The following is an 11,956-nucleotide window of genomic DNA, read 5'->3' on the forward strand; positions in this document are numbered from 1 at the left end:
CTCTGTTAGGTTACCTATCAGTTGACAGTAAACTCTTATCACACCACAATAGAGGAACTCCTTATCAGGCCATTACAAGGATTTATTTCTCTTTGACTTGACTTATGGGTAGCAACTCAAAAAGGAATGAGGAAGTATCCAAGAATTACAGAAGGGGAATGTTTTATTTAACTACGTACACACGGAGTCAGTCGTTCATTGTTGCTGTGGTAAAGGAACTAGGAAGGACAAATCTGTTCAGGTGAGATTTTTTATAGTTCATCTGAAAGTAAAGCTTTCTATCATCAAGTAAGATGTCATTCTAATCTACAATTTTAGATTAACTGTCTCATTGAAAGGTGGGAATTATGTGTAGGCCATTGTGTGTCTGTGAGCGTGCAGTCTATGCACAGTATCAAAACGAGAAAAGCTTTTAATTCTAGGTCATTGTTTTTCTTGTTAGTCTAGGAGATTGAATGGCGACTGAATCAAACTCTGGTCAAGGCATCAGGGAATATGCAGATTTTGCAACAGATACGTCTGGAGCCAGCTGCTCTGAGAACAGCCTGGAGTTCATCTGTGAGTTACGCCCAGGTAAGGGCCTCCAGGCTGGGGAGAGGCAAGAGAAAGTCCTGGTAGTGGCGAGGCTACCAGCACAATGCAGTGTACATCAGCTACGTCTTCGTATCTGCATGCAAACTCAAGAACTGAACTGCCATCCTGATCCATTAAGCCTGTTGGACCCTGAAAAGTTCATACTGCTTTACCCCAAGGGAGAGGACTGGTATGAGATCTTTGACGACTGCCAGGTTCTCCGGACTCTGGATGTACCATGGTCACGTGATTCCCGGGGACGGCAGGTAGCTTGCATAGTGGTGTCGCCTCAGCCAGATGACACAGAGGAGAGGCAGAGCCACCACCGTACCCTGGTCAACCTGATTGGCCATGACCTGGATACAGTAGCAGCAAATAGGCTCGGCGAGCTCAGCTTCACACGCAGGAAGCTGGCTTCTCCACGCCAGGAAGAGCTAAGAAGGCGGGATGCCAGGGCCTATGCAACAGAGCCATGGACCACCTCAGCCCCCTTCCCAAAAGTCCAGGAGGAACAGCTCAGCCGAAAGATATCAGTCACCATGCATCACAATGACGTGTGCTTCAGTGTAAAGGTGGATTTTAATATAACACCTGAAGGTCTCATAAAGGTCTTCCGAGAAATCATGGTAGACCATGCTCTGGAATGTGAGTCTGGTGACATGGTTCTCAAGGTCTGTGGCAGGGAGGAGTTCCTCTCTGGAGACTTCCCTTTCTCTGACTCCCTGTGGGTACGGCAGTGTCTGAAGTCCATGCAGGCGCTTCATCTGTCTGTGGTCCCCATGGCGCAGCTTGATGAGGACACTGTGAGGGCCGAAGACTGGCCCCTTGTGGACAGCTTCACTGGGCTTTCCAGCTCCCATGAGGAGCTGGCCCTGGAGGGAAAGGATGTGGATGACATCCTCATGATTTCACTCTGGGACTGCAACCGCAAGTTCAGAGTGAAGCTCCTGGGCTTCGACATACCCCAACCCCCTGGCAAGCCTCCTCAGTTCATCCACGTGGAGGCCTCTATCCTCTACGGGAGCAAGGTGGTAACCTCTGTTTGTTCCACACCCAAGGCCTTTGCTGATGAAGTTCTGTGGAACGAGTGGTTGGAGTTTGATATCCTCCTCAGGGATCTTCCCCGTGGAGCTAAGCTGGGCCTGACCATCAATGCTTGCACCCATGATAGCGCCGCAACAAAGGAATTCAAGTCCCCAGCCTCTGGTCTTAAAGCTCCAGACTACCAGAGAGGGAAGGGAAAGCTGCTGTACTTTGTGAATCTCCTTCTGATAGACCACAGGTCCGTCCTCAGCCAAGGGCCACACACCCTTCACATGTGGGCCTATCCCGAGCTGGAGGAAGAGGCTTTTACCTATAAGGCGGATAAGCTTTCCTCTGCCACCAACCCAGACGTGGCAGAATCCATGGCTATCACCTTCCTCCTGGACCGCTACAGTTTCCCTGTGGTTCTCCCTCACAGCACAACCTCCCCTGGATCCTGCTCCCCTCTTGGTCAGTCTTTCCCCTCATCCTCACCCAACTCCAGCTTATCTGATAAAAGCCTGTCTCCCATCGCGAGCGACACGTTTGCCAGATCCTCCTCGTCCCCAGTGACCACAGACAGGGCCCGTCTGAGAAGGTTCAGGGAGGAGAGTGTCCAGTATGCCTCCAACCTCCCCCAGTTCCTGCGCAGCGTAGACTGGCTAAGACCCAGCTCTGTGCAGGATGTCCACTGGCTGCTGAGTCACTGGGAACCCCCAGACCTGGATGTCTCCGTGGCCCTGGAGCTGCTCAGTGTGGACTTTGCTGATGAGAGGGTCAGGAAGCTGGCTGTCCAGAGACTGGAGAGCTTGTCTAATGATGAGATGCTGAAGTATCTGCTGCAGCTGGTGCAGGTACGTTGAACAGGGGACAAATATGTAATAGATGGAATCAAATGATTGATTTGTCCTTCTGTACATTGAAAACAACTATTTGAAATAAGTCTTTAATTATCGGATATCTATGGGTAAAATGTTATTTTACAGCCTGGTTATTACCTGGCATTTCTTAGAACTGGACAATTGTATTGTAAGCAAACATTTCTCTGTTAAGTCTACATCCATTGTATTTGGTGCACGTAGCATAACATTTTGTTTGGTAGAATACAAAGGAGTAACAATTGTTACCAAGAAGTCACTCATTCATGTTGCTCAGCAAACATTGACATAGTTTTCACTGTGCACACTGGGATGTTTGTTTACAGTATTGTGTTATTATTTCTCTCTTTTCATAGACTCTCAAAGTGGAGCCTTACCATGACAGCTTCCTGGCTAGATTCCTCATCCAAAGGGCTCTCAGAGTATGTGACATGTGTGTGTGAACTTCTATGTTTTAGTTTCCAAGGAATTTATTGAGTGTGATTTATTGGGGTCACAGGAGTGAACCTGTACCCTGCTATGCTTGTAATGCATAAATAACATACATTATCTATAGTAAGATATACTTCAATTAACTTTCCTCTGGCGTACAGAGCAAGAGGATTGGCCACTTCTTTTTCTGGTACCTGCGCAGTGAGGTGGAGGGCTGCCCGTTCTTCCGTCAGCGTATGGCTGTGGTGCTAGAGGCCTACCTGCTGGGCTGTGGCCAGGCCATGCTGAGCAGTTTCATCAACCAGGTGCAGGCTGTGGAGGCACTACATGAGGTGGCCAGTGTGGTCAAGAGACTCTACCCTGACAAGACGGACCTCCCATCCACAGGTGGGGTTATGGTCTGGCTCCACTGGGATGTAGAACATAGAACATGTCATAGAATATAAATAGAACAAATTCCGTTGGGTCAGAGTGGAAGAAATATATTACTGTGAACATTGGAATGTTCATACACTTGCCTTTGGAGTGTTAGAAAATCAAATTTGATCGAATCATATAAAGCTGGTAACAGATTGTTTGTTCCCCAGCTGCCCAGAAGCTTCAGGAGCTCCTGAGGACATGTAATCTCCCATCAGACTTCCAAGTGCCCTTTGACCCACGCATCAGAGCAGGCAGAATCCTGGTAAGGTTAATTCAGTGTCTGTATGGCAGGAAGGGACATTTTAGCCAGAATGTGTTGTTGCTGTCAGGGTCACAAAAACAACTTACTGTGATTCTAACCCCCCATGTATTTTACACTCTAACTTCAATGAGTTCTCAGGTGAAATTGAACTTGATGTACCAGGAAGTTTGAAAAGACAGGTTGAGTGGGTGTGGAGCTTATATTCATGAGCTCGCATTGACTGACAGCTCTTTGAAACGCCTATGTCAAGAACCTTGGATATAGTGTAGTGAGCAATGTTGCAGTAAAATTATGTCATTCAAATTTGGTTATTAACAAATCAACTCAAACAACATTGAAATTGCATCAATTGTGTAAAAAAATGTATATCTCCAATTTGACATGTCTCTTGTGATGCGGTTTACAGCAGCAGTGATGGATATGTTGACATGACAACTGCGTTAAATGTTGAACGATCCTTCCCTGCTATTTTGTTCCATGCTGGCTAAAGACCTAGCTAGCCAGTAACTAGCAAACACTAGACACAAATCAAAAGGAAAACATAAGTATCTTTGCCATAGATGAAGTGTAACATTTTAATTATATTTGCTGACACCCTACAGTCAAATTTTGGCACCAGTAGAGTAGCTAACTAGCTATGTAAACCACGCCCCTCTGCAAACACACCTCCGATGTTGGCCTTCTCCGATGTTGGCCTTCTCTGATGTTGGCCTTCTCCGGTGTTGGTTCATGAAAAACATGATTTTGACTGTTCATGACCTTTAATAAATAGTGTTGTTGGTTGTCATTTCATATTATAATATGTTAACAGTCACTTCCCTCTGGCCAATCCCATTCCCAATCCTCCAATCCCCACAACTCAAGCTGGACAGGTGCAAGGTTATGGCCTCCAAGAAGAAGCCTCTGTGGCTTGAGTTTTCCTCCATGGACTCTCCATGCCCCTCTGGTCCCCCTGTAGGCATCATCTTCAAACAGGGGGATGACCTCCGACAGGACATGCTGGTGATTCAGGTGAGTAAAGACTAGCTCAATGATCGGTGGAAAATACGGCATGACAAAAGTCATTATATAACTTAAAACTTATTTTTATTTAATTGTTAGGTAATGTTTGATTATAGTTGATTGATCAATTTGTATGATGTTTCCAGACACTGGTGGTGATGGATTCTATATGGCAGGAGAAATCACTGGATCTGAATCTTGTGCCCTATGGTTGCATCTCTACAGGATACAATATAGGTCATTAACAATAGTTCAATATTCAGTCTCTAATTGAAAATGCACTGTGTCACAATCATTGATAACCACTTACTTATCTGTTTTCAGGCATGATAGAGATTGTGAGAGATGCCGTCACCATTGCTGCCCTGCAGAGGATCCAAGGAGGCACAACAGGAGCCTTCAAGAACGATGCCCTGTTTGAGTGGCTCAGGGGGAAGTGTCCACTCCAAGAGATTGTAAATAACACATAAATACCACAATTTCTTCCCTAATTTCAATATGGATCAATAGCTATACCTCCTATCTCCACAAATCCCTTTTCAATCTTAGACATGATACTGTAGTTTATGAGAGGCTGTACAGAAGTCATTTCGCTTTTGCCCAGTGACATTGTGACATTTTATGCTCATGCTTTTACAAATCCCTGACCTTCTCCCACCTAATCTCAGCACTATCAGGCTATGGAGAGGTTTGTTAACTCTTGTGCTGGATACTGCGTGGCCACGTATGTGATGGGGATAGGGGACCGCCACAATGACAACATCATGATTACAGACCAAGGTAAGAATGAGAATAGTATTTTACATTTCACTAACAGAAAAGAAGAATGGAAGACACAGCATAAAAGAGTGTTATTTTGTCCCCCCAATATGTGATGAATGCATTCTAGGTGCTCGCACTCAAACCATGAAAAGGAATACAAAGGATGCCGAGATGCAAAAATAAACCTAATTTGATACACGCTCGAAAGAATAGCAAAAGGTGCTAGTGCAAAGCACAAAAACATTCTAAACAGAAAACAGCACATATTTTGGCTTATATGGCTTCATCAGTCCGTACCAGTGCTTGTAGAGCACTGATGAAGGCATAGAAGCCTAAACATATTTATTTTCCCACGCAACAGTAACCTTCCATTGTAGCCTGAGTGCAGACCGACCCATCACACATATGGATTGGGAAAAAATAGACGCATCCATTGGTTCAATATTCTCCAGTGTTTTTATTTCGTTTTAGCAGCCCTAGAGCCTAGTCCGGTACTGACAACCTAATTGAATCCAATGAATTGCACTATGCATGTTTTCATTTTGACAAATAACTTCCATTAACAAGAATCCTTAACATAAATGTGAAAAATGTACCAATATAAATAATTATAATGGTTCAAAATATGTACATTTGTTGTTGATTTGTCATTAACCATTTGTGTGTTGTGTGACTAATTAGTGCACCAATTAGATGTACTAACTGCAGTTAATTTTGCCAAGCTGCTCAAACATTCACAGTGGGCCTTAAGGGAACATGGTTGAGTAACACAGCACTAGATATACGTCTTTGGTGACCTTTTCACTCATGTCAGGTTCACCTTTTCTGCATTATCTGTTTTTTTGTTTGACAAAATCTATTTTGTGCTCAGTATTCAAAGACCAAAATAAAGATGATGTATGTATTCTAAGCTGATTGAGGCATGTACATTTAGTTGCCAGTGGCAACTGTTTTCTATATAAAACGTTTTACATGCAGTACCTGCAATGTAAAAAAAAAAATCAAGGCAAGGTCATCAGTCTCAATGAAACAGCCTGTCCTTTTTCATATCCTGTCCTTTTTCATATCCTGTCCCTTCTGAATCTGCATTGCTTGCTGTTTGGGGTTTTAGGCTGGGTATCTGTAAAGCACTTTGTGACAACGACTGATGTAAAAAGCGCTTTATAAAATACATTTTGTTGATTGATTCACTGTCCTCTTGATATGGTGAGTGGAGTGTTATAAATGTAAAGCATGTTTTTCTGCTCCAAAGGGAATCTGTTTCACATTGACTTTGGCCACATCCTGGGGAACACCAAACGGTTCCTGGGGGTTAGCAGGGAGAGGGTCCCCTTTGTCCTCACTCCTGACTTCCTCTATGTCATGGGCAGGATCAAAGGTCAACCCAGTCTCTACTTCCAGAAGTTCAGGGTAAGCGGCCTATCTGAAGCTCCTCACTTTCTTTTAAATGTGAAGACTAAATAACTGCTGGAGTTATTTATTATTTTGTCTAACCTTGTCTTCTGAGTTTGTGTATGTTTGTGTGGTTGTGTCAAACGAGTGGTTATTCTCTCCCCACTTGCAGGACACATGTACCCAGGCCTACCTGTCCCTGCGCTCCCACTCTCGCCTGCTGGTGACCCTCTTCTCCCTCATGCTCTTGACGGGGATCCCTGAGCTCAGTGCTGCAGAGGACATGCGCTACCTCCGGGACGCACTGCAGGACGACAAGGGGGAGGACAACGCACGGGACCACTTCCACCAGCAGATAGCAAAGTGCGAGGAACTGGGCTGGACAGTTCAAGCCAACTGGTGGATCCACATGTTGGCTGGCATTAAGTAGAACCAACTTCCAGAAGCCCATTTATGCCTGAGATTCATGTGATTTTGTCATTTGTTTTTAAACCCAACAGAATCAGGTGTTACACAACAAACTGGCATTGACAGGATGTAGTACTCAAGTGTCAGGCCAAATTCAAATCCTGCATGAGGGAGGGTTGCTGTTCTCCATCTGTGCAATATGCTCCAGCTGACTAGAATAAATTGTGTTGATTCGAATAAATTGGTATGATAGCATGCGGACAATGTATTACTTCCTTAATGATATCTGATTTGAAATGATACAATGACTATGAGGTTAAAGTGCAGACTGTCAGCTTTAATATATCGGGGGAACTGTTAGAAATTACAGAACTTTTTGTACATGGTACCCCCATTTTAGGGGACCAAATTATTGGAAAAAATTAACTTATGTGTATTAAAGTAGTCTAAAGTTTAGTACTGGGTCCCGTATTCCCAGCACACAATGATTACATCAAGCATGTGACTCTAAAAAGTTGTTGGATGCATTTGCTGTTTGTTTTGGTTGTGTTTCAGATTATTTTATGCCCAATAGAAATGAATGGTAAATCATGTATTGTGTCATTTTGGAGTCAGTTTTATTGTAAATAAGAATAGAATATGTTTCTGAACACTTCTACATTAATGTGGATGCTACCATGATTACAGATAATCCTGAATGAATCGTGAATAATGATAAGGGAGAAAGTCATAGACACGCAAATAACATAGCCCCCCAAAATGCCTACCTCCCCTGTTATTGTAATGGTGAGAGGTTAGCATGTCTTGTGGGTTTGATATAAAATGCCGACCTCCCCTGTTATTGTAATGGTGAGAGGTTAGCATGTCTTGGGGGTTTGATACTTGTGTGTCTGTCTCACACAAATAACTTTCTCTCTCATCATTATTAATTAATTCAAGACTTCGTAATCATGGTATACTGAACAAAAATATAAAAATTCAACAATTTCAAAGATTTTACTCAGTTACAGTTCTTTTAAGGAAATAAGTCAATTGAAATAAACGAATTAGGCCCTAATCTATGGATTTCACATGACTAGACAGGGGTGCAGCCATGGGTGGAGCTGGGAGGGCATAGGCCCACTCACTTGGCAGCCAGTCATAGCCAATCAGAATTAGTTTTCACCACAAAAGGGCTTTATTATAGACAGAAATACTCCTCAGGACCACAGCTCCCTCAGACGATCCCGCAGGTGAAGAAGCCAAATGTGGAGGTCCTGGGCTGGCGTGGTTACACGTGGTCTACGGTTGTGATGCCGGTTGGACGTACTGCCAAATTCTCTAGAACAACAATAGAGTCAGCTTATGATAGAGAAATGAACATTCAATTATCTGGCAATGGGCTCTGGTGGACATTCCTGCAGTGAGCATGCCAATTACACTCTCCCTCAAAACTTGAGACATCTGTGGCATTGTGTTGTGTGAAAAAACTGCATGTTTTAGATTGGCCTTTTATTGTCCTCGGCACAAGGTGCACCTGTGTAATGATCATGCTGTTTAATCTGCTTGTTGATATGCCACACCTGTCAGGTGGATGGATAATCTTATCTTAACAAATGTGTGCACAAAATTGAAGAGAAATAAGCTTTTTGTGCATATGGAACATTTCTGGGATCTTTTATTTCAGCTCATGGAACATGGGACCAACACTTTACATGTTGCATTTATATTTTTATTCAGTGTAGAATCCACATGAATGTAGAAGTGTTTAGAAACATATTCTATTCTTATTTACAATAAAAGTGACTCCGGAATGACACAATATGTTATGTACCATTGACCGTGAGTGTTAGTAAAGAAAGTGACTAAAGGAAGTGAGAGATAGTGAGGTTATGCATGTATATTAGTACAGATATACAATGTAGTGTGTGTGAGGGGGTCTAATCTATTTGTGTACATGTTTGTCCGTCACTTGTATGTGTAGGCCTACTGTAGTGACAGGCAATATGGCAGCATGGCATCATGATGCAGACAGGGATTGTTTCTCAGAAACCCTCATTTTGAGAGTTAATTAAAGCTGTGTGGGTGGAGCCTCACAGAGAGCCTGCATGTGATAGTAGGACTAGGGCACTTAGGGGTACAGTGGTGAGGTGAAGGGGGGCAGCATGGACCTGCCTCCTCTACTCCCTCTCCTCCCTCTATTTGATGCTCTCTTTTAACGATCCTGGTCGCTTAGCTCGCTCCTTCATCGCCTTTTTCATCCATCTATCTGTCTCCTTTGAAACAATTTCCCACAAATACTAGTTTTTAGTTTTCCTCATCACTTCTATGTTCTCTACTGTCCTTTTCTATATTGTCCCTCTCGTTAACTCCCCCCCCTCCCTCCCTCTCCCTTTAGTGTAGTGTTTCTGTGTCACTGTGTCAGAGCTGCTTAGTGGTTTGACCTGGCACTGGCCCTGTTCTGGAGCACTGGGTGCCCCCTGCCCACGCCACCAGACAAAGCTCAGACACCACCGCCACCACTCTGCCTACTGCATCAAGGGGTAAGTACATGTCTCTCTTCTAGGATGTCCAGTTCTAGCGAAATATGAAAATGGGGTTGTATTTAGTAATTGAAGTCTATGGGTGTCCATCCATGTAGAAGAGTAACAGTATGGGCAAGAAGGACTATATCCTCTCGCCATAGCACGTTGACAGAGTTACAGTGAGCTGGATATTAAAACAGAGGTGCCGTTCATTAGATAGTTCAGTTTTAGGTCACCATTCAGGGGCTTTTCTCAGAACAATACCAGCGGTGTGCCAGCAAGAAATGTGTGTGAGTCACAGGGGTGGCACAGTGTGTGTTGCCATGGCATGCTGCGGCTTTGTGCAGGGTGTTGGACTCTGTACTGGGCAAGGAGGTGGCTGTCTGAGAGAAACTGAAGCTGGGTGTTGTTGTTTTAGAGTTGATTGCTTTCCTTGAATCAATACTCCTCCACTGTCTTCCTTACAAGGGTTTGTTTGTTTGATTATAGTCATGGCCTCTAGAGGATTCTCACATGGTGGTTATTGTGAGAGATTAACCTTAAAGGTATGATTATAACTATAGATATATGAAACTAATCAGAGTAACCAAGGCTGGGGTGTGTTTAGTGAAGGTCCTCTAAGGTCTCACATGGTGGTCACTGCTCCTTGTGAGAGATGGACAGGTGTGATGGACAAGTTACGGAGGCCAAGTTGAAATTGATCTCCCTCCCTGTTTCACAAATGATGTTCCATCTATAGATATATGAAACAAGGATAGAATGACGAGAGTCACGGTCCAATTACTCACTTTTCTAATGTATAACAACAGCATTTGGGTGCAAATCAAATAGTTTTTTTTAATGGACCTAGAGTAACCGAAGTAACTTTATTTATTTTCAATGATTAAATAGCACAGAACAGGATGTAGACCAATATACCCTGTATGAAGGATTAAAAAGACTAAATAACCATTACAGGCCCTGCTCGTGCCATTATTTCTGACAGCATAAGAGGAGAGATCTGTTTTGACTGAAATATCTATGGTGTGTAATTACTAGGTTGTCAGAATTTTCTCAGTTGTTTTGTCCTAGCAGCCTTCAATCTATGTGCAATTATTATGAAAAATGTAGCCTACTTTTGCATCATTTTGTTAAATATGTGATAGCTACTGGCTAAATAACAGTAATAATCAAGTCTTGATGGTCACTTTAAATGGGTTTGTCCTAATGATATACTGTGCACTATGCTATGCTAGACATGCTGGTAGCCAGGGCGTTATAATTTGAGACCACTGCCCTAGATCTCCTGCCCTCCCCCATCACAACCTGTCTTTGTCACCACGTGGAGATGAGAACGCTCCGCAGGGTGGGGCAGTGGTGGGGCATGTTATTAGGGGGCGAGACACTGCCTGTGAATATCCATTCATATGAGCACAGGTGAAGATTGAGAATGAAATCAGAATGAACTAGTTGAGTGATTGATCAAGACATAATTATATTGTATGTGAGAATAATGAGCCCCATAGATTTTTTTAGATTTTCTCCAGCCTCAGATCTCTCATTGTTTGCATCCTTCCGGAATGAATCCTCCTTGTTGACCTACATGGATACCCTTGGTTTCTATATGTCATTACCAGAGGGAATGGGAAAGATAATGAATATATACTGTATGTGATGGTCTGCATGTTCGTCTTCACGGTCGTGTTCTCTTGCAGGGTCCCTGCTTTGAGCTGCAGCGGCCCGTGGCTAACCTGTTATGACATGGTGCAGCGTCCTCTGACCCCCCCATGACGGGGGGCTACTGCAGGGGTACGGAAGGCCCCACAATCAGCCTATATTTTGGAGGGAAACGCCACTGATAGATTAGCCAAGCCAAAATGACTTAATATTAATGAGGAAAGTATCGTTAATTATAGGACATAACATTGAGAGAAATGCATCTGCCAGCACCTCTCTGATTCAAAGGGGTTGGGTTAAATGCGGAAGACACATTTCAGTTGAATGCGTTTAGTTGTACGACTAACTAGGTATCCTCATTTGCCTAAATCTTCTCTATTGGTAATACAAACATCATGATCATCAAACATCTACACAGTTCATTGTAAGACACTATTATATGGGCATACGTTTCTTTACCGACTATATAGTCACATTTTTGTTTAGACTATTGCTGGCCTTTATTTGGCCTTCTGTTTCCACTTTCCAGGGATGTGACAGATGCTGCCTGGGATCTGCGACCTTTGCCTTTTCCCAGCATGACTGATTTCCTCTGGTGTTCAGAGTGGACTGGGGCTTTCTAGCACCATTTTAAATCAGTTATG

General features: G+C 43.5%; 1 protein-coding gene across 1 annotated transcript; it reads left to right on the top strand.

The window, feature by feature from the left end:
- Nucleotides 1-110: 110 nt before the first annotated feature.
- On the top strand, nt 111-7,606 carry LOC139416487 (phosphatidylinositol 4,5-bisphosphate 3-kinase catalytic subunit gamma isoform). Its single transcript, XM_071165126.1, has 11 exons — nt 111-241; nt 443-2,450; nt 2,831-2,896; nt 3,068-3,293; nt 3,494-3,588; nt 4,453-4,599; nt 4,737-4,827; nt 4,915-5,045; nt 5,259-5,370; nt 6,605-6,762; nt 6,917-7,606. The coding sequence occupies exons 2-11, from the start codon at nt 456-458 to the stop codon at nt 7,172-7,174; spliced, it is 3,279 nt and encodes a 1,092-aa protein (XP_071021227.1). The 5' UTR covers nt 111-241; nt 443-455; the 3' UTR covers nt 7,175-7,606.
- The last annotated feature ends 4,350 nt before the right edge of the window (nt 7,607-11,956 follow it).

This window comes from Oncorhynchus clarkii, chromosome 9 (assembly GCF_045791955.1).
Source record: "Oncorhynchus clarkii lewisi isolate Uvic-CL-2024 chromosome 9, UVic_Ocla_1.0, whole genome shotgun sequence".
NCBI lineage: Eukaryota > Metazoa > Chordata > Actinopteri > Salmoniformes > Salmonidae > Oncorhynchus > Oncorhynchus clarkii.

Excerpts from the sequence above, each read along its gene's own strand:
- LOC139416487 (XM_071165126.1), top strand. The coding sequence starts at position 456 with ATGGCGACTGAATCAAACTCTGGTCAAGGCATCAGGGAATATGCAGAT. Across the intron at positions 2,451-2,830 it reads ATCTGCTGCAGCTGGTGCAG|ACTCTCAAAGTGGAGCCTTA; the intron begins GTACGTTGAACA and ends CTCTTTTCATAG. Across the intron at positions 3,294-3,493 it reads GACGGACCTCCCATCCACAG|CTGCCCAGAAGCTTCAGGAG; the intron begins GTGGGGTTATGG and ends TTTGTTCCCCAG.